General features: G+C 39.5%; 1 protein-coding gene across 3 annotated transcripts in view; it reads right to left on the reverse strand.

The window, feature by feature from the left end:
• Tmtc2 (transmembrane and tetratricopeptide repeat containing 2) overlaps nt 1-23,892 on the reverse strand; it is a 386,817-nt gene that overhangs the window by 79,073 nt on the left and 283,852 nt on the right. For 2 of the 3 annotated variants that reach the window (XR_380404.3, NM_177368.4), the window contains exon 9: nt 4,764-4,845. The exons of the other annotated variant lie outside the window; for it this stretch is intronic. Coding sequence is in view for 1 of the 2 variants with exons in the window: in NM_177368.4 (NP_796342.2) it covers nt 4,764-4,845 (82 nt within the window). In the remaining variant the exon portion in view is untranslated. The remainder of the gene's footprint in view (nt 1-4,763; nt 4,846-23,892) is intronic. 3 annotated transcript variants of the gene reach the window in all.

Here is a 23,892-nt window from a genome sequence, read left to right on the forward strand (position 1 = left end):
ACACAAGTGTCAGGACGACACCCATTACTTTATAGGCTTATGTAAAAACAATTAAAACTGGGCAGGATGCATTCATATATTTAGGAATACATGTGTTTGTAACAACAATCAATGGAGAAAAAGAGGTATATTAAGGTAGAATAAGGTTTCTGCTCTGTTCATCAGCAAATTAACAATTAAGCATCAGTATACATATTTAATAGAGGTAAAAATGAAACAGTATTTATACGCCTAAAAATGGAGATGCTGCCTCCAGATGTAAAGCTCTCAGCGATGGCTCTAAGTCCATGCCTGCCTCCTTCTCAACAGGATGGCTGTGGACTAATTCTCTGAAACTGTAAGCAAGTTCCCAATCAAATGCTTTTTTAAAAAAGAGTTGCTTTGGTCATGGTGTCTCTTCAAAGTAATAAAACACGGACTAAAGAAAATACCTAGTATGTGCTTTAAAATATATACTAACATACTTTAGTCAAATCAAGTTTGCTTCTATGTAACCAGAGCACATATTTATAATGTATTTTATCTTATTACATCGTTTTTCTCAAATAGAATTTTATATTTTGAAGAAGGAATTCTAATCTTGACCTTCATTCTTTTGGAAGATACTTCCTACTGGAGACAAACAAATGCATGGGGGAATCCTTGATCCATAACAGACACTACTCTGAGAGTCATGAACCAAACTTCACCAAGAAACATGGAAATATACTATAAAATTTCATAAATATAATATATAAATAAAATATTATACTATAGTTGATACCGTAGTTTGAAACCCATTTTCCACACACTTATCAGAACTAAAACATTGAGGTGAAATTTGGAAAAAAACCAATATTTTATATGTTACTAAAGTGATAGAAAATTTAAATGCTGGAAAACAGCTAAGGGTCAACATCATCTTTGAGATTTACAGCCCAGGACTATAATCCAAGTCTCTAATTCTCCTCCAACATTTAATTCTCTTTGAACCAATTTTATAAACTTTCAAATGAAACTTTAGCAAAGCTATAGTAAAACAAAATCTTCACTACAATGCTTTTCTTTAGACACAAATCCAGTGGGTCTAACTCAGAAGGAAACGACAGTATATTCAGACGTCATCTTCTAATCACCAAAATGCAGCCAATATAAATTCCTGCAATTCTGTCTGCCCAGTCACAACTGAACTATATTTTCCAAATCACTTGTATCGTTAACAACCAAACTAAAAGCACATAATTGCTTGAGAGAGTGGATTTCTCATAAAACGACAATCCACTCACTGACATTGAAAGCATCTTAAAAAGTCTCCAATCACTGATCACATACATTTCATTTAAATATTTATTTCCAAGTTAAGGGATTGTTTTTACTCATTCAATCTGTGGGTATAAACACCCTAAGGGAGAATGAAAAAAATTTTTTTCAGCGAGTTGCCAAGGAACTGATATGAGAGACTTAATATAAATATTCTTGGATAAAAATTATGAAAATTCAAGCAGAAGGTCTGTTCAATAAATTTTGCATTCCAGATTCCATTCTAGTATGAGACATTATTGGAGATTTAACAATACAGTAGTTATTGATGTCACTAAAAAGAGGAAATAAAAACCTCCCACTCTTAATACAGAATTATCTAAAGGGGGGATAGTTTTAATGTATGTGTTTTCCTGATAACTCCTACTCAGAAAGTATCATCTCTTCCCCAATAAACAGCAATCACTCTCTAAAGCCTTTTTCTTTTTGTACTTTAACATCTCTGTCCATCTGCTCAGCCTGGTCCATCCTAGCACTCGAAGAAGATACAGTGCTTAGCTTGGGTTTCAAAGCCTCGTGGGTTTCTCTTTAATTCTTCTGCAGTCTCTTCTTCCACTTACTCAAATGGTTTCTCCAGCTCTAGTCACAGGAGCTCAATTTTACTGCTCTAAATATACCCCTGTTCTTGCCTTGGGCCTTTGAACTTGCCAGTTGCCCTATTGACATCTAGCTCTTTAAATAGTTGGCATGCTCTTAGAGATGACAAACATCTCCTGCTCAGAGATGCATGACATACCTAACCTCCCTAACATAGCCTCTACCTTCTACCTCATCACCATCTGAAGATGAGACTGTAATGTTAATTTCTTCACTGGGTCTTATGAATAGAGAACAATGTCTTGTAGCAAGCCAATACATCTTATAAAAATAAAAGAAATCCTTCTCTAAGAATTTTAAGTTAAGGTCTGGCATGGTGGTACCTACTACCTTTAATTCCAGTACTCAGGAGGCAGCGTCAGGTAGATCTCTGTGAGTTTGAGGCCAGCTTAGTCTACAGAATGAGGTCCCTGGAAGCCAGGGCTACTTAGAGAAACCCTGTCTCTAATTAATTAAGTTTTAAGCTAAGTCATAACATTCTTAGATTCTGTACAAAAATATCTACTGATAAAAATGTCTATTTTGCTGCCTATCTAATATAATGCCTGAGGATATTAAAGGAAAGAGAACATATGCTGTAAAAGGGAAACACCGAGTAATTGAGAGATGCAGAATTTGCTCAGCTACACTGAATTTGATTGAATCATCTTAATTTTTCCAGGCTTACCTCTGTTTGTTTGCAAAACAGAGGATTGATTTAAAATTAAGTCAAAAGTAATTTGCCAGTTCTAAAAGTCAAGTATTAATATTGCATCAATTTCTGTTACAGGATTCGGGTACATTTGTAGATTATGTGCTTAAACTAAACTGTCTTTTAATGCCTCATTTTAAATCTTTCCAAATTCTGTTTAAAAGCAGGAAAAAGATTGAGTATTATAACGTTTCTTAAAAATTATGTTGAATCAGGCAGTCTTCCTTCTCACAAAAAGGAAATATAGTTCTAATTATTTATGTAACCCTCAAATTAAAAACATTCCAATAGAATTAAGAAAGATTCAGTTTTTGCACAAACATTTAAAGGCAGGAGTTATCACTATTTTTTCAAGTGACATATTTTTTTTCTTACACTTTCCAGTGAACTCAATCCAAAAGAAGATTTTTTTTTTTTGTGGGAGAAACAGCAAAAACCTCAGGAGCATAATACACCACAAAAATGCACATTTTTTGTAAAAGTAGTGTGAAAGGAGAAATAGCCAGAGAAGACAGAGAGGCCAACTCTTAATATTAATACAACAGTGATTTTTTTTTTTCTTTTAAAAATTCTCAATGAATCTAAAGTCAAAGTCAGTTTCCTTTTCTTTTCCTTTGACAGTACTTGTGACTGAACCTATGCTAGGCAAGTGTTGTACCACTGAGCCACACCCCTGGCTATAGGAGTGAATTTTAACAATAGTCATTCAAATGCATCAATCAAGAGTGGGGTATGATGCAACTAATTGTCAAGGTTTGCGACATAATGATATTGGAAATTAGCTCAGGAGATACATGAAGCAGACCATTTTGAAAGAAAGAAAACAAGCAGAAAGGTATAGAACTGAACATCTATTTCCTACACTGCCCTGGCAACAGTCTTCCATGCTCTAGCAAAAGAATCATGGAGCTAACTTGACATTTTATAGGGGAACCTACAATAGCAGGGATGAGAAACATCTTAATTTCAAATATTTCATATTGTAAAACCTTTGAAAATAAAAATAAAATCTGAGGTGAATTTGAATTATCCAACTGTTTCCTCTACATAGTGGTGAAAGAGCAAAGGCACAGTAGTTTATAGTATGTTACATGTTTTTGCATCATGCGTTATGCCAGAAATAGGTTTACAAGCATATACACACAACAACATACATATGAAAAAAGCACTTGTAGTTGCCTCAGTTTCATCCTTTTTATTATTTCCATTCCTCAAACACTCCTGGCCATCACTAATTTTTATTATTTGGTTGTATGTTCGGTTGTTTGCTTTGCTTTGGCTTGGATTCTTTAGTAGTTGACAACTGGGAAAAGAAACTAATACTATACAAGCATATTAGCTATATTTTCCACAGATGTGATTTCTCTCCACATTTAAATTTACTACTCTATAATACCTAACACATTAAAGTCAACAGTAGTTATTTTTTAAAGATCAGTATTTTGTTACCTAAGGGATAAACAAAAGAATATATTTATTGTTGTTGCTGTTGTTATTGATCATTGAAAGGCAACCAATCTATCTGCAAATCTGATACAAACAGACATCTTATCCCACACCAACCAACTCTATCCTTTTTTTTTTTTCGTCTAAACACATGACTCACTATAATGATAGAGTGTTGTATAAGCTCATTCTGGACTGATTACAGCCAAAGCTGAATGGTATGAGACAGGCATTCCTTAGGCTCGTTATAGCTCATACTTGGCCTCACTCTTAGGCATTTACAGCCTGGTATACATTCATATCTTCCAGTAAGCAAGCCGTTGAGGCCAAAACGTAAACTCCTAAAACATCAAATTGGCATGGTCCATGAACAATACATTTACTGTAGAGAATTTTTTAAAAAACTAATATTTTTATTATAAACTATGCATCAGATAAAGAGCTAGATGTTTTCCTGATGAGATGTCCCGTAAACTCTGTAGTGAACATGAAGGAAACAACTGGAAAACTGCCTTCTCCATTAAAGGCCAATGAAATTAGCTGAAGGAAAATCTAATGCAGATCTCTCCCGGATGTGATGTTCAATGAAAAGGGAAGGATATACCATGAGGCTAAATCTGGAAAGAGGAAGCCAACGTCCTCTCAAAGGTCACTGACCAGCAAAGACCTGGAATTTCACATCAGCATTGATAGCAACTGTGGACATCATGGAAAAGCTACCGCCACTCACCATAGTGCATGTAACAGTTTCCTTTGGTAGGATCCAGCTCAATAGCCTTCAAGAAGAACTTTTCAGCCTCACTCTTACGACCCTTGAAAAATAGAGAAAATGGATGCTTCAGTGAAGGATCATGATGGATTTTTTTTTAAACCATTGGACACAAATATACTAATGTCTACAGATAAACTATGCTGGGGAAAAGCACTTATTTTTAATCTAAATGAGGGTGACTGAAGGAGAATTTGTTAAGAGTAAAGACTGATATCAGGATTCTGGGAACATCATGAAGAGAAGAAGATGATGCTGAGCCCATCGAAGTGGAAGTGATCAAAGACAGGGCTGGGGAACTGACAGTGGTTTTTAAAGTTTCATAGAAATAACAAGGGTAAACTGGGTTTACTAAAACAAACAAACAAACAAACAAAAACCCTGCTATTTTCTGTTTTCTTTAAGTGTGATTAGTGCATGTACATGTGAGTGTGTGTATATGTAGATGCATGGGGAGGCCAGAAGACCATCTCAGTTGTTAAGTATTTATTTATTCTTATTTCACAAGAATAAGAGTATTCTCTCTCTCTCTCTCTCTCTCTCTCTCTCTCTCTCTCTCTCTCTCTCTCTCTCTCTTTCTGTGTGTGTGTGTGTATGTGTGTATGTATGTGTGTGTATGTTTGTGTACCATGTGCATGTACATGCAGGATGCCTACAGAGACCAGAAGAGAATGCTGAATCCCCAGAAATTAAAGTTTTTATTAGCTGCCATGTGGGTTCTAGACACAGACCTGGGTTCTCTGCAAGAGCAAGTACCCTCAACTGCCGAGCTCCCTCTCCAGGCCTCAACCTCCATACTAAGAGTTGAGCTCAATAACTTGCAAGGATTTCAGTAACTGAGCTACTGCCAAGCTCTTTCATTTAGTGTTTTACTTTCTTTATTATTTTATCTTTCTAAAGTATTCCCTTGGTTCACATCACAGCTATTACTGCCAACAGGAATTATAAACTGGGATTGAAATTGTAGTATTGCTCCTACCCTCAAGTTCTAGTCTGCTCGTCTTATACTAATTCTATGCAGAGCCAGAGGAGCTAGGAATGGGCTTGACACAGAAATTCTAAATCCAGAAGAAGGCTAACACTGGAGTGAAGTGTGTCTGTAAATGAATATTCAGGACACCATTAGAATCTGAGGGAAACATCTAAGTTAGAAAAATAGCAAGGTAGACCAGATGTCATAGACCGGTAATTCTGAGTTCCCCTGCAGTCAAGAGGCTGAAGGCAGAGGACACCAAGTTCCACAAGCCAACCTGGGTAACCATGGGAGCTCACAGCTAACCTGGGAAAGGATGAAGACCCTGCCCCCCCCCAAATAATATATTATAAAAGGGGGCAGATGGATATAGATCAGAGGTCTACTGCAAGGCTCTAGGTTCAACTTCAATCACCACCAGTAAGTGCACATGTACATGCATGTACACATGCAAGCATGCATGCACATACACCTGCAGATACTCTACTAGAGTAGAGAAACACAAGAGTTCTGGTCTGTGCCGAAGAAGAGTTCTTCCCCATGGCCATTCTCGTCTCTGATCCTTCCAACACACTATTCTTTTGGGAAAGTTCACCCCATATAGCTCAGTGATCCCAAATGTTAAACACAGCAAGGTTGAAGTGAGAGAACACAAAGAAAATGAACGATGGGGTCTACAAAGCTGCAAGTCTTTTCCTTGGGGTGCAGATGGAACAAACATGAGTCCTGAGTGATGAAGGCAACAGTTCTCTTGGACTCCTCCCCTTTACCCCATGGCAAATGTTCCTTTGGGGATGTAATCACTACATAACTTCCAGTGAGGAAACAACGTCATGACTTGGAAAATTTCCAACAATGACTTCTCATTACTGCTATCATTGAGAACTGAAGGTCTGCTAACCAGGGACTTAATCAGAAACTACCTTCCCTTCTTAGCCCTCGTTTAAGCAAATAGTGAGGGACCCAACAGAAAAACAACAACAGTAAGGCAGTAAGGAGAAATGTGTTTATAGAATAAATTTAGTTTTCTTGGAATAATATAATCCAGGCTGGTTATGAAGTGATGTAGTCTTTCCGTGGTAATTGCTTCTTCACAATGATCCACAGTAACAAATGAGGGGCCAGGGTAGGAGAGAACACTAAGAAGATGTTTTTCCAGAGTTTTCCATGGTCTGGCATGACAGGAATGAAGACCTACATGAACTCTTAAGTGTGGCATGATACCAGGTTATGTTCAGACACCACTGACTACAGTAAATATCTGCATGTGCCCTGTAGTTTATACACCACCATGCACCTCACTCAATGATTCAGTTTTCCTTCACATGTGTCTTTTAAATTGCAGACCACGTTCTAACACGAAATGTGTGAAAAATCGCACGTTCCTCTCAATCTATGCAACTTGAACTAATTTCTCTGCAGCTGCTATGGCTTTGTTCATCCCCTCCTTTAAAAAGAAAAGTCATAGAGTTGCTACATCCTTTACTCACTCGCCTTCCTAATCCTAGGGATAAGCCTTCAGTCTCTATACTTATAACTGCGGATAACCTAGTACTCAGTACTCAGAAATCAGACTGCCCAGGAGAGGTATTGCTGGATCCTCCGGTAGTACTATGTCCAATTTTCTGAGGAACCGCCAGACTGATTTCCAGAGTGGTTGTACAAGCCTGCAATCCCACCAACAATGGAGGAGTGTTCCCCTTTCTCCACATCCTCGCCAGCATCTGCTGTCACCTGAATTTTTGATCTTAGCCATTCTGACTGGTGTGAGGTAGAATCTCAGGGTTGTTTTGATTTGCATTTCCCTGATGATTAAGGATGCTGAGCATTTTTTCAGGTGCTTCTCAGCCATTCGGTATTCCTCAGGTGAGAATTCTTTGTTTAGCTCTGAGCCCCATTTTTTAATGGGGTTATTTGATTTTCTGGAGCTTACCTTCTTGAGTTCTTTATATATATTGGATATTAGTCCCCTATCTGATTTAGGATAGGTAAAGATCCTTTTCCAATTTGTTGGTGGCCTTTTTGTCTTATTGACGGTGTTACAGAGACAAAGTCTGGAGCTGAGACAAAAGGATGGACCATCTAGAGACTGCCATATCCAGGGATCCATCCCATAATTAGCCTCCAAGTGATGACACCATTGCATACACTAGGAAGTGTTGGCTGAAAGGACCCTGATATAGCTGTCTCTAGTGAGACTACGCCGGGGCCTAGCAAACACAGAAGTGGATGCCCACAGTCAGCTATTGGATGGATCACAGGGCCCCCAATGGAGGAGCTAGAGAAAGTAACCAAGGAGCTAAAGGGATCTGCAACCCTGTAGGTGGAACAACATTATGAACTAACCAGTACCCCGGAGCTCTTGACTTTAGCTGCATATGTATCAAAAGATGGCCTAGTCGGCCATCACTGGAAAGAGAGGCCCATTGGACTTGCAAACTTTATATGCCCCAGTACAGGGGAATGCCAGGGCCAAAAAATGGGAATGGGTGGGTAGGGAAATGGGGGGGGAGGGTATGGGGGACTTTTGGGATAGCATTCTAAATGTAATTGAGGAAAATACATAATAATAAAAAATATTTAAAAGAAAAGAAATCAGACTTCCAAAGTTCTTTCACTCCAACAATGGTACTGCACGCTGTAACTCCTCTCAAACAGCCAGGATCATCCACTACCCAGTGACTCCAACCATAATGTACCACAAGAAACAGAAGCTGGAAAGAACCCAGATGCCTCTCAACAGAGGAATGGATACAGAAAATGTGGTACATTTACACAATGGAATACTACTCAGCTATTAAAAAAATGAATTTATGAAATTCTTAGGCAAATGGATGGACCTGGAGGGTATCATCCTGAGTGAAATAACCCAATCACAAAGGAACTCGCACAATATGTACTCACTGATAAGTGGATAATAGCCCAGAAACTTAGGATACCCAAGATATAAGATACAACTTGCCAAACGCATGAAATTCAAGAAGAACGAGGACCAAAGTGTGGATACTTTACCCTTTCTTAGAAATGGGAACAAAACACCCATAGAAGGAGTTACAGAGACAAAATTTGGAGCTGTGACAAAAGGATGGACCATCTAGTGACTGCCATATGCAGGGATCCATCCCATAATCAGCTTCCAAATGCTGACACCATTGCATACACTAGCAAGATTTCGCTGAAAGGACCCAGTTATAGCTCTCTCTTGTGAGACTATGCCGGGCCTAGCAAACACAGAAGTGGATGATCACAGTCAGCTATTGGATGTGTCACATGGCCCCTAATGGAGGAGCTAGAGAAATTACCCAAGGAGCTATAGGGAACTGCAACCCTATAGGTGGAACAACAATATGAACTAACCAGCACCCAGGAGCTCTTGTCTTTAGCTGCATATGTATCAAAAGATGGCCTAGTCGGCCATCACTGCAAAGAGAGCCCCATTGGACTTGCAAACTTTATATGCCCCAGTACAGGGGAACGCCAGGGCCAAAAAGGGGGAGTGGGTGGGTAGGGGATTGGGGGGGTGGGTATGGGGGACCTTTGGGATAGCATTGAAAATGTAAATGAGGAAAATACCTAATAAAAAAAAAGAAAAAAAAAGAAACTGCTCAGGTATGGGCTTCAAAGGAGAAATGGGAGCATGAGCAATTTTATATATAAGTGTCTGTGGCCTTTTATAAGGTAACAAAGGCAACTGAACCATGTTAGAGTTCCTTCACTCATTCCCTAGCTATGAAGAATCCGGCAGCCTTGTGTCTGAGACAGAACAGATTCTAGGTGAGCAGAGCAATTGCACATTTTATATCTAGAAGAGTCATGGAAAACTATCCCATCTTTTAGTAGCACTTTGCCTTATTACAGAAAGGTGGACGTAGGTGGAGTACAGAGAAACCATTCTGCATGATACTCTTATCATGGCTGTATCCAATATCCATTTTTCCAAATTCATAAGGTATACAACACAAAGGCAGAATTATCAATTAACTGCCTCGTTCATTTGTAACAAATGTGAGCTACCAACACCAGCCAGCTAAATTATAAGGAAAAACAATTTGTAGGAAGAAAGCAGCCTCCACTTCATGGAAACACTGTTATTGCTGATTAGCAGGATTTTTATAAATGTAAATCTATTTTAAAAATAAAAGTTACTAATTTTTTTTAAAGTAAAAGCGATTGCATGGGACTTTAAAATTACACTATGATGATACAGATAAAGGGATCACACTACCTAGGTACATTAGAAACATGTAACCAATGTTGCTTGTTATTTCCATACGTACGCACACACACATACACACACGTGTAATAGAGTGCTGCTATGAGTAAAAGAATATATTTTACTGTATACACAGCTTCAAAGCACATGCTCATTCTTTAGATCACCCGGACAATCAAATCCAAAGAATTTATAGAAGAGGTTAATGAAAGCTATCAGTGGTAAAGTGCCCACAAAATTGGTATATGTGATTTTTTTTTCTTTAAAAAAAGGGGGGGTGGGCTTTGAACTTTTTTCCACTTAAGGTTTTAAAGACAGAAGGGAAGAAAGTAGATCATGTATCAATGTCACCATAAACGGAGTGGTAAAATCCTCGTGTATCATCCTCTGGTGAAACCACAGAAGGAAGCTATAAAAGTGTGCATCAGTTCTCAGGGGACAGTGGTTTGTGGTGGGACTCAGTTATTAAAGAAAGCTGAGACCCTTAATCTCCAATATAAGAGGATTCTGGAGATGTCTCTCTGGGTGAAAACATTGCACATCTGCCAAATACACACACACACACACACACACATACACACACACACACATGCTTTGGTTACTATTCAGTGAAACACCAAATACAGAAGAAAAGAAACACCTAATAAAAGTATTTTAACTTGAGAACCAATCAACTGCCAGGCAGATGCACCACGGAGCCCTAGGAAAAAAGTTTCCATCATTGAGAAGTAATATTGCACATAATCAAATTTACTATCTCAACTATTATTAGTTTGAGGCAATGGGAGTTTTAAAATATGGAGAAAAAATAAATTTTGGAGGCTTGGGATATAGCTCATCTGATAATGTGCCTCTCATGAATAAGACCCTGGGTTTAAGGTTATATAGAGACCTGGTATAATGGCACATGCCTGGAATCGCAGCACTCAGGAGGTAGAAGCAAGGGTATCATGAGTTGAGGCCATCCTGGGCTACATAGAAAGTTCTAGTCCAGCCTGGGATACATGAGAGCCTGATGAAGGAAAGAAAGAAAGAAAGGAAGGAAGGAAGGAAGGAAGGAAGGAAGGAAGGAAGGAAGGAAGGAAGGAAGGAAAAAAGAGGGAGGGAGGGAATGAAGGAAGCAAGCAAGGAAGAAATAAGGAGAGAGGGAGGGAGGATAGAGGGAAGGATAAAGGAAGGGAGGGAGGGAGAGAGGGAGGAAGAAAATAAAATGAAGTATTCAGAAACTAAGAAAACGGGACTATGCTAAGTTTTAAAACACACACACACACACACACACACACACACACACACACACACACACACAAAGCTGTTTAAGTTCATGAGAAACAAACAACAAGCCCAGCATTTCACACTCCCATGGCTTGGCCTCCCTGATCAGCCCTCATTTGTTTGTGAGCAATGAATCAAATCCAGGTAAGATACTCTTGAGTTAAGCTTATACACCATATTCCACAGCAGGGCATCAACTTCCAGATGCCTTATTTCGTTTGCTTATTAAACTGGTGCTAATGCTGGGGCACCTCAGAAACAAGCTGCCAGCTGGGTGGGGGTGGGCACAAAGCCAGTAGCATCTCTTTCAGAAGCTAACCAATGCCTTTCAACTACGAAATGTATGGCCATAGTAGGAGAGACATGGGTTTTTACATACTTACATACATAATAATTCTGGAATCTTTTTCTTGCATACTCTGAAAACTACATGCAATGTTAGAATTACACTATCACATTCTGCTTTAGATTGATCTACTTTCTACTTAAATTTTTTAAAAGAAAATTTAGTCAATCTGATATGTGGTTTCTAATCCTTCTAACTATTCCTATGACTCATCTAGTATATGTATGTACATATGACAGAAAGTAGAAGAAAAACAAACAAACAAAACCCTTACCACTCTAAAGCAGGGTTTCTCAACCTGTGGGTCATGACCCCTTTGGGGCCCAATGAATCTTTCACAGGGGATGCTCAATTCCATAGGAAAACACAGATATTTACATTATGATTCATAAGAGCAGCAAAATTACAGTTACAAAGTAGCAATGAAAATAATTTTATGGTCGGGGTCACCACAACATGAGGAACTGCCCTAAAGTGTTTCGGCATTAGGAAAGATCCACTGCCCTAGGGGAACAAAATAAGCATCCATATAATACTTCATTAAAATATAGTCAAATGTAATAAAATCTTCCTGGGAAGCCATCTCATGGACCTCACAAGGCTGTAAATCATAGCTCTGTTCCAGCAGGTCAGTTATATTACAGGCATTTGTTCTAGGGCAGGAGATGCCAAAGGATGCAGTTGCTCAGTGTTTTCCTTTCAGCCCTGTTTACATAAACTCAGCGTCTACCACGGTGGACTTGAATACTGTGTTCCAGTAAGAATGATTTCGTGGAAAAATCTTTAAGACAGGAAAGTTCGTGTTGATTTTCTGCTAAATGTTACAGACAGGGGTGTAAATTGCAGTTTATGATCTTATTGTAGTGTCTGAATTATACTATACCACCCCTACCACTGAGTCACTTCCAGTTGAGATTTCAACAGTAAGTTGAACCCAAGCCTTAGTCCATTAGTATTTCAAGGCTGATGAAGGAGAAAGTACCCAGTGTTATAAAACATCAGTGCTTCATTAGTGGTCAAGCTGTGTGGCCATAAACACATTCTATCTTAAGCTACTAAGAGGGAAACAAAAAGGGTTCATAGGTTCTATAGTAATGAGTGTCTTGGTAATCAACACTAAGGCCCTGCCCTTGAGCAGCTAGCTCTCAGTCTAGTCTAGACAGTCCACAGAGCATCGAGTACATAGTCAGTTTTGAGTATGTTGCTGAAAAAAATCATACAAGCTACTGGGCAGAAGAATATCCAGTTGGGAACATCAAGTGGTCAAGACCCCCAGTGACACATGAGACGTTATCAAAGTGCAAAATGAAAAAGCAGGCCAGGAAGAGTCAGGAGGCAGAGTGTTGGGAACTATCAACAAAAATATCAGCAAACAGCACATTAAATCCCTCAAGAGCCATTAGAAAGTCCAGAAAGAGATGCATTGTATAGGGCTCAATTGGCTTACCTGTTGACTTTGTAGCATCTATTTTCATTATATACATTTTAGGAAGTGATAAAACACAGTCAGTACTGGATGCCACATGATCTGTTGTTATCTACCATTCCCTTGATGTTGTTAACTAACAAAGAGTTGAGTGGACTCTGGGAATTGCAATCAAAACGCTCCAATACCTAGGTGACATACTTTGGGTAGGGGCCATGGTCATCCACTCTGGGTTGTTTTCAGTTTTAGTGTATGTGCTGCTGGAGTCAGTACAAGGAAATCTTCTGATGACATAGGAAAACAACCGAGATGCCAATAATATGACTCAAGTGATAAGAAATGCTGCCCACCAAGCCTGATAATCAGAGATCAACTCTCAGGATCCACACTGTGGTGAGAGGGAGCTGATTCCCACCCATTGTCCTCCACCCCACATGCATGCATGACTGAGCTGTTTAGGTAATTCACTAATGCAGTTAAGAACACAGGAGTATTCTAAGTAGAGTCTCTAAGCTATTCCTAAGCAAAGGCTCCAGACTTGGAATGGTGAATGCATTCCGTTCTACTTCCAGGGTGTTTATTCTTGTGGTCTTCATGAGGTGGTCATGGTGGGAGAGCTGTGAAGTAATTAGATGAGTCTTTTCTTTTGACAATAAGTGGCTGATGGGTCGGGTGTGGGTAGAGCATTAAAAAACACTCAAGGATCACTCCGAGATTTTACATTGCATCACTTGAATCGAATGAAGGGAGTATTTATTCTCATAGGGAAGATTTGTGAGCACATCAGTAGGAACAAGCATGAGTAGAGGGCCATTAGAGTTTTATTTGTTTGAGATGTCAAGGCAACACGGACTCTGGAGGACTAAGTCATAAAGACAGGCTGTAGCAAGGGCCACACACCAAGAGTGGACAGGAAATAAAAAGACCAAATATCTGATGCTTGACATGAGAAGAAAGAAAAGTTGCAAACAGACCAAGCAAGAATAAAATCAAATGGTAAAATCAAATGCAAAGCACATCACCTACTTAGAGTTGTGAAGTTTCTCATAACAGACAAAAAGCATATAAGAACAGCATGGAATGTCAGCACTCAGGACTATTTTAAGTGGCTATTTCAAATTATAAGACACGTTCTAGGATGCCCTCCATGCATGATGTGGCTGTAGTACCTTCTTGAAATCAAAACAGTTGTGATCACTCAGAGGAGAACCACACAACTGCAAGTTTAGGAGAATCATACAAATCTATTAATAATCAGTCCCTGGTGGAAGTAGGAGAGTCCTCCATCCATTTCTGATATTCCAACCGCTCCATTACACTGTCCACAGCTGTGAATAGACCTGGGATGCTGGCGTATACAAGAGCAGGGAGGCCAGATGAGGTAATGACCCTAAGATGCAGCATCTGTGAGAGTCATCTTAGGCTAGTGTTGGGACTTTCCAGTGACTCGGCTGCCTGTGCATCACTCATGATACTGGAAGTAACCTCTCACCCATCCTCCTGCAACTAACTTCAATAAATTCATTATTTCATCATACTGACTTGGGCAAAATTGTGTCTTGGTCTTTCAAGTTTCTATCTCTTTTCAGTAGATTTTTTTTTATATCATTATGAAAACACAGACACACATACACACAAATGTAGACACACAAATGCACGGCCATTGCTTTTTTAAAGCATGTATTTAGAATGTTTGAAATTATTAAATATTCAAACTTGTTACCTTCTATATGGCTTTGAAACTATGGATAAGATATAAAATTGTGAAGGCACAAAAATAAAGTGGTTAGCACTTACAAATAATTTATAATCAAAGGTGTTTAACCTGGTCAGACTTCTTGTTATAGTACAATTCCAATTTCCTGTCTACATCAGCTCATTTGTGTATCTTCCCCTCAAGCTTAAAGGAATGGCGCACACATACTGTAATAACATTTCAGGGGCGATAATTGATTTGATAAGATTGAACCATATCTATCTTAAACTGCATCCTTGCAAATTGCTTTGACAATTGCATTGTTAAACCAAACTCATAGTCCCGTTAAACCCAGTATCTCATTGCTGCATCTTACCCATCCGTAATCGTAGTTGGGGAGAACGGTATTTAGATATGCCATTAAAATGCCTGACAAAGTGCAAGTAAAGTAGACATTTTGGTTTAATCAGCTTTATAATTAAACTATAGGTAAATATACTCCAAACTTCGACCTTAAATACATATGTAAACTTTCAGTTAAAGAACAAAAATATTCATCTACTTTAAAGTAAAATAAATGAATTAAGTAAATCATTATGTATGTTTGTTGATTCTCTTAATTCTACAAAATATTGGGTACCCAGCATATGTGCAGTACTGTTAAATACTAAGGTGAAAAGGGATTTTAATAACAGGCATAACTCCAGTCCTGGCAAATATAAAATTGTAGCTGTATTAGGATGGACTAACCTAAACAATAAACATCTGGTTTGACCTAGTCAAAGCACACAGGAAAAGTTTCCAGAGGAACTGTTACCTGATGTAAAGATCAAAAGATGTATCTGATTGGCTGAGAAGGAGACAAAAAGCATGTTAAGGAGGGGCACAGCAAGGAAATACCCGTGAGAAGAACAAAGGCCAGCATGAAAATGGCCAAGAGCAGAGAAGGACAGAACAGAGCACACCTTGTCCCCAGTCACATGGAGATGCTGTCTGCTGTGTGCACTAATCAACATAAAGACAACAAGCTTAAGATATGTGGGAAGGGGGAGAAGAAGGGCCATTCCAAGTGACACAGAAGTGAAGACTAGATACCTAGCATGGCAGAAAACAGAACTGTCTTCTCAGAATGGTATACAGGATGGACATATGGCCCTAAGCCAGCCAGACAGTAACAGAAGAGAGAAGATATTCAAGGACAGAGGAATTACAGATTTATAGCCTAAGGCTAGGAAATCAATCCTAGGAGTGACAGTGATTATTTTGTGATTGTCTATATATCTATGAGGTATTTGAGATGCCCAAAACTTGTGTCAATCACTCTGAATCAAATGTCTAAAAGCAAGGTGAAATATATTTCAAGAAAACTGCGGCAGTAAATCTTTGGCTTTGGACCCCCAGGATAAGAAGCATATATTTTTATAATTTAAATATTTTATTTTAAATGTTTGCTATTTTAACTTTTGGTGAGTGGACTGAGCTTTTTGTGTTTTCTAAGATTCCTTATTATTATTTTTTATTAATTTTATTTTTTTACTTATTCACATTACATCCCATTCACTGATCCCTCCTGATCACCCTCTCCCACAACCCTTCTCCCATCTCTCTTCCCCTTTTTCTCTGAGTGGTTGGAATTATCACTTTATATCCCCTGCATCTTGGATCTTGGTATTTCAAGATTCTGAGATGTATATTTTACATATCAAAGCAGACCTGGCCTTTAGCTTCTCACAGTGTAATTAAAAATTAAAAAGGTAAATGAACTCCCCGCCTCACAGTTTGAGCTTTTCTAGATAACTTTCCATCTATAGATACCATGGCCTAATTATAAGCGCCTAGTTTCTTCAAACTGGGCCTTTTCCTTCTAGGTAAGCTTACCACTTGATTCCTACTTTGGTTGTGACACGTCTGTACTTTAATTGCCATTCGTAATTCCCTCTCTAATTGTAAACCACTTTAGAAGAATTGTTTAATCAACAATTAAGCCAAAGGCCAGATACATGGTAAATGGCCAAAATGCACCAAGAATGTTAACTGTCTTGCAAAAAAGCAAGGGCTCAAAGCCCAAGTCTTTAAGAAATAAACAACACAAATGGATTTCTTAACAGTTCTGGTGGCTGGAAAGTCCCCCAAAATACTATATAAATGCATATTCTTGTTGGGAAATATGTTGGATGGGTGATAGAAAGCACAGAGGCCTGAATGACAGCAAAAATATACATGCTGAAAGCCATCAGTGGCAACAGAATTCCTCTCCCAAAACCAAAGCAAGAAATTCAAAGCCGGGCGTGGTGGGGCACGCCTTTAATCCCAGCACTCGGGAGGTAGAGGCAGGCAGATTTCTGAGTTTGAGGCCAGCCTGGTCTACAGCGTGAGTTCCAGGACAGCCAGGGCTATACAGAGAAACCCTGTCTCAAAAAACCCCCGCCCCCCCCCCAAAAAAAAAGAAATTACTACCAGTTTAATCAGCATTCTGTAATCCACAAAATGATACTAAAAGCACAGTGAAAATGGTGCCCAGCAGAAAGACCTGCTGTTTGCTAAGGTGCGGGATGCCTCTAAGGACTCAATGAAACTGGAAAGTCCTCACTCAGGTCTTAGCTCACAGTAACAAATGCAACAGATCCAAACACCCATCAGGTCTGCTGCAGTGATGGGTTCTGTCTCTTGAACAAAGTCATAAGCATTTGCTCCTCCAACCCGACTGTTTGACAAAGGCAAGGAGTGCTTCAATGCTACACGGACCCTCAAGGCCTCTCTGGAGCTCACAGAGCATAGACTTGACACTGGTGCAGAAGTTTAAGGCTCTTGGGGACTGTTAGTAAAGCTGCTTTGTGAGAGTAGAAAGGCAAGAGCCCAAACAACAGCTGTTTTGCAGCTGGGTCACAAAGGAGAGCAAAAAAATCCTTGGACACCATAAAAGGTAAGCGATGATGGCAAGCGGCTCTCGGTGCCTGCATTTGTCACTGGCAGGGTGCCACCTGTTCTGAAATCCAAAATGCTCTCCAAGAGGACAGAGCCAGATGTAAATAATTCCCCAATTTCAATCCATGTCATTTCTTATCGTTAAAAAGCCTCAGCAATAAAGGATGCGGGAGTCACTTAATTTATTTAGACATAAAACTCTTTGATGATTTACCAGGGACACTAAAAGAAAGCACCGGATTCTGAAACAGAAACCCAAGAACCTCGACGGTAAACAGCCAGAGGAAGTCTCTGAGTTGAATGAGTTTCATAGTCTTCAGCAGTGAATCAAAGATCTAATTAATTGAACTCCAGAAGCCTTGCCCAAGGAAGACAGAACCCGTCCCCAAAGAAGCAGTTAAAAATTCAGATTAAAGACAAGATAACTTTTATAAAAAGAGAAGCACTTGTCTTTTGTTTTTGGTTTTTTTTTTTAAACATTTTATTTTTATTTTATGTGTCTGAGGGCTTTGCCTCCACGTATGTGTGCTATTGTGTACCTGGTGCCCATAGGGACCAGAAGAGGGCAAAGAGGATGTACTGCCCTAGGGCCTGGAATTTCAGAAAGGAGCTACTTTGTGGGTGCAGGAATCTAACTTGGGTTCTCTGCAAGAGCACGTGTATCTCCCCAGGCTTTTTTTATTCTTGGCTGCTTTTTCTCCTCCTCCTCCCCCTCCTCCCCCGCTCCTCCCCCTCCTCCCCCCTCCTCCTTCCCCTCCTCCCCCCTCCTCCTCCCCCTCCTCCTCTTCCTCTCAATACTTCCCCTCCTCCCACTCTCCATCCTCCTCCTCCTCCCTCTCTCCATCCTCCTCCTCCTCCCCCACCCTCCTCCTTCTCTTCCTCTTCCTCTTCTTCCTCATCCTCATCCTCCTTTCCCTCATCCTCCTCTTCTTTTGTTTATTTGGTTTTGAATTCCATAATCAATGAGAAAACTGACCCATTTCCTCAGGTCTGCTCAACCAAACCTAAGGTTGGGAAACTTTGCTGGGACCTAAAACCAGCAAAATGTAATTTGTGTGCTAATGAACTAATGCACAAACGTCATACTTTGGAAATGATCTTACTGTGGCCTGACACTCCTAACAGAGAGTGCATGAGCAAAGACATCTTTCATAGCTCAGGACCTGGGAACTTGTCAAGAATAAAGATTTCCTTTATCTCTTCTGCTTACCAAAACTGATTATTTTTTAGTCTATTATCATAACATACTGAAATTCTCCTCTTCCAGGAAAAGTTCTGAGCATTTTACAAGTACTGTCTGTCATATTACATGTTACAACGCGGCTAAGATCATATGAAATCCCATTTCATAGAAGAAACTGAGGTTCAAAGAGGTCTGAGTACCTTGCCCAAAGTATAGAAATTTGGCTTACAAAGCTAGGCTGTAAGGTTTGTGCTATGACATCACCACTAAGAATCATGGAGTTCATTAAAACCCAGCCTGTGGGATGGGGAGACCAGTACTTGGTGAAATGCTTACGTTCCAGGCATGAGATGTGAGTTCAAACCCTCAGGCGTAGTTGCAAGCACAGGCAATCCCAGCCCACAACTCAGGTACAGGTGGGTCTGTGCAGCTTACTGGCCAGCCAGTCTAGCCTAACTGTCAGTCTCATAAATCAAGGTGGACATACTCTGATAAATAATACCTAGAGTTTGTCTCTTACCTCCTGCCATATGCAAGGGGACACAGATATGTACCTGGATACATAATAGACACATGGATACACACATGTATAGAAACATATACACAAATCTACCCATAACTATACTTTAAGCTAAGTTCAGAGATCTGCCCAACCATCTATTCATCATGTTTTAGGAAATAACTGTAAGCCTGGTACCACACCATGGGCTAGATAAATGAAGATAAAATTAGATTATGCTTGCTTTTACATGTCGTATCACAACATGGCAATTCTGGAGGCAGGGACTCACCACCTCTAAGGGCTCTCAGAAGACAGATGTATAGTGAGTACATAAGAGCAGAAATAGAAGTTAGGACATCAGTTCTGCCTGAGTGAGTCAGGGGAGGACTCAGGAGGAGGTGGTATAATCAGCTAACAGATGGGAGAAAAGCTGGGCAAGCCCCAAAGACACGGACTTTCAAGTCAAGGCTGTAACTGGATGACTAAGACCTCAAAATCAGAAAACTATTTAGAAATTCTATTAGTTTTAGCACCTCCTGACTGATTGGCAACCTACAAAGATGAATTTGGTACAAAAATTCTCTGGAATCCCAGCACACAGGAAGTGGAAACAGGAAGATAAGAAGTTCAGGACAGACTTAGTTACACAGTGAGTTTGAGCCAGCCTGGGCTATATGACTTAGTTACACAGTGAGTTTGAGCCAGCCTGGGCTATATGACTTAGTTACACAGTGAGTTTGAGCCAGTCTGGGCTATATGACTTAGTTACACAGCGAGTTTGAGCCAGCCTGGGTCATATGAAAGCCTGTTTTGTTTTGTTTTTTAAAGGGTTGGGAATGAGATGGGGCTACAAATCAACTCAGAAGATTTATTTGAAACAAAAAGAGTATACTTGACAACTAAATCTAACAGAATTTCCACTCTGTTAGGAATGATTTTTTGAGCCATTTTCAGTGAATAACTGTGATTTGCAAAGAAAGGAGGAGCTATTAAACCCGACATCAGTGAAACGATATTAATGTATGTTTCCTTCTATAGCTTGGTATGACAAGAGATGGTCCATAAAAAAAAAAAAAAAAAGATTATAAGAACCCTTAAACTGGCTGCAAGGGAGAAAACACACAAATGGCCAAAGGCTGGCAACTTGCCAGCAGAAAGTGGCTATATGTATAAATACATGTGACAAGCATATCACCGGACTGGACTGTTCCCAAGCTCGAGAAGAGCAGGGTTCTGGTTGACGTCCACACACACATGTGCTTCGGTATTATTACAAAATCAAATCGTTTCTCTCTGACAGTAATGTGTAATTTCAGTAGAAGATATGGGCCACTAATGGGAAAATACTCACTAGAGAAGAACCAGGGTGATACAGACTAGAAGCTCTCAAAGAATTTTCCTCTGGGTAGACAACATAATAGAAATTTGGACCAGGGATAAATTATCACTGTCAACTTCTAAGACCCTCTTGACATTGCTAGGGGAACTATGTGATGTTGGCTGCCTCAGGACTCACTAAGCGTCAACCTCTGAAAAGGTCTTCATCTCATTTTGCAGTTTAATTGTCACCTGAGTTGGCAGATTTCTCTTTGTGATGCAAAAGGAATGGAACTCACATACCCAACCATTAGCACACTTCTTCAAAAGGAATGTACAGGTATACAGGGTGACAGCTTAGACACATGACCTCATTCTTTACACAGATGTATTAAAGAGCAGGCTTGGGAAGCCACGTGTGGACTCGCTCTGTTTCTCAAAGTGTAAGACTGTATATATCAGGTACATGAGGTCATGCCATGGACAGATGTGGAGCTTAGAAGAGTTGTGGAAAATCCTAAGACATTCATTTAAATCAATTAAAATTATTTCTGTCTCCAAAGAAGAGTGCATGTGTTATAAAAGAGAGGCACTGTTTCAAAGGAAAGGATCCTAGATATGGATGCAGAATATTCCCAAGAAGATTATGATTCTTAGGAGAGTTAGATAATATCTCCAGGAATTTAGCTCCTTACAGGGTGCTACATCCCTGTAGTAGCTCTTAATCAGCTCTGTAACTGAGAAATTACACGGAGAACGCTTGGAAAACTGTATGGTGTATGGTAAGTGCTCAACCAGCTCTGCCTTTTAAGACCTTCATATAAGAAGCTGCGGCAATGCTTAAAGAGGATTGGATGATGTAAGGGACATTTGAAAAGCGAAGCACAGCATCTCTGTGTGCTTTCAACCAAAGACTAAGCCTGGTTTTTCTTAACTAGAGCATTTATACCAAATCCCTTTACCCAAAGGCAAACCAGCAATACACAGGATTAGTTTTGCTATATTTGAAATAGCCTTTTCGTAACAAACTCGCTTGAAGAGCTTTGTGATCAAAGATACTTTTGTCAACCAAATTGTCTCTTGTTCTGGAATGCCTCAGAGGACTGAAGGAAAATTTGCCTGTAAGTCCTATAAAACTGAAGCCAAGAGGAAGTAGGAAGATTACCTAAGCTCAGAATAGAATTTGGAGTCAAAAGAACTAAAGATTTGCTCTTGATCAACCTGAAAAATGCATATAAATACTAGTGACAGCTTAAGCATTTTTCAGCTACCTCCTACCAGCCCCTAAAAACACATTTTCCAAAAGGCCCATTTTCTGCTGGAAACGTTGACAGAATTTGGCAAGCTCACACTGAAGTCATGAGCAGAGTATAAAGTGCTACCAATTTTACACTCAGGGGAAAGAGTTATAATTGGCGGTGATATCACAATTACCTGCTGTTTCATAGAAAATATTAGTTAACCAAAATACTCTTTATCCACATAACATAAGCAGAATCTTTTCCTCAAAAGCAAATAGCTATAGATGAGTATTACTAGTGACTTGGTTTCAAAAAGTATCATAACAAACTAAGAAGTCCTAGTTGACAATCAAGGGAAGATTACTGTCAGAAAACACCAAGAGAAGGTATTATATAACTTTTACAATGAAGGATAAGCAAGAAGCAAACATTTTTAGGAGGCAGTATTAGTGGATTAATGGGCAAATGATTAAATAAACTAGGAGAAGAGTAAGTTAAGTGACTCAAGGAACACATTAATCTCAGTAAAGACTCAGCAGAGTGACTTTCCTAGGCATTCACACTTCGAGATAGTGTAGTTTTAGAAAACTATGGCTATAAGGCCCCCCAAATCCATTCACTTGACCAATGTTCAGAGATGTACAATATTATGGAAAATATCTTTGAGAATTTTTTTTAAAAGTTAGGATTTGTTAAATTGATTTTACAGAGTAACCTTTTATATCTTTTAAAATCAGATCTGTAGAAGTCTAACACTGTGGCCAGTGAGAGCTGATGGGCTATACGGGAATACTACAGTCATCCAAATACTATTGGTCCCTTTCTCAAAAAATATGACAGTGAAAATAATAACAATAATCACACACAAAAAAACACACAACATCACACACATACACCCATACACACACACACATAAACAAACAAAAACAAAACCTCAAAACAATATCAAGCCACAACCAGACCGACTGACAATAAAGAGGTTTTTTTTGGGGGGGTCCATTAATGAATGGAATGTAAAAGTTCAGAGAGTTTGAAAGACCCTGATATGAGGAGAAACTATCCCTAGAAAGCTACAGTGGAGACTTGTTCATTTAGTCAGAAGTCAATGGAGCCTCAAAACTAGCAGATTTACATATGCAATCATTTTGACAGCTTCCTAGAGGCTGAGTATAGATACCAGTAGGGCAAGAAAAACACCAGAAGGTTAAGTCTTAGAGATACTTGGCCCTTCCAGTACCTCCGAAGGATAGTCAGTAAAAATCCAAACTGACTTCCTCCTTGTGCTGGCATGGGAAAGGAAACACTAAAGCTGGAGGACTATAATTCATCACCCCACCCAGCTGCCTCAGTGGTAACACCTGCCCTGTGGTACCCGCTCTCTCACCACACTAAAGAATGCCCAAGTTCCAGTGAAACTGGTATAAGTCCTCACAATAAGGGACTGCATATTTCAGTTTTTAGAACTCGATTCAACAAGGTACCAGGCATGCCAAAATGGAAGTCTCAAAAGAGACAAGCGTTGGAAACAGACTCAGATGTTAGGATATGAAGCATATTTTGGAATTATCAGACACAGAATCTTTAAATAGGACAGTGGCTCCAGTCAAAATACTGGGGACATGAAGCATCAGATGAGTAATGTCAGCATAAAAAATGAGAGAGAGAGAGAGAGAGAGAGAGAGAGAGAGAGAGAGAGAGAGAGAGAGAGAGAGAGAGAGAGAGAAAGGAAGGAAGGAAGGAAGGAAGGAAGGAAGGAAGGAAGGAAGGAAGGAAGGAAGAAAATGCTAGAAACCAAAGGCACTGGGATAGACATCAAGAATACCTTGGAGGTATTCATTAGAAGAACTCAGCAAGAATAAGAGAAAAAAAGTCATCAAGCTGGGAGATTGGAGAAGAGGAGGAGGAGGACGAGGACAAGGACGAGGAGGAGACAGAAAGAAGGAAAGATAAGAAAAGAAAACAAAAGAAAAGCATAACCTTATGGAGATTTTATACA

Source organism: Mus musculus, chromosome 10 (genome assembly GCF_000001635.26).
Source record: "Mus musculus strain C57BL/6J chromosome 10, GRCm38.p6 C57BL/6J".
Lineage (NCBI taxonomy): Eukaryota > Metazoa > Chordata > Mammalia > Rodentia > Muridae > Mus > Mus musculus.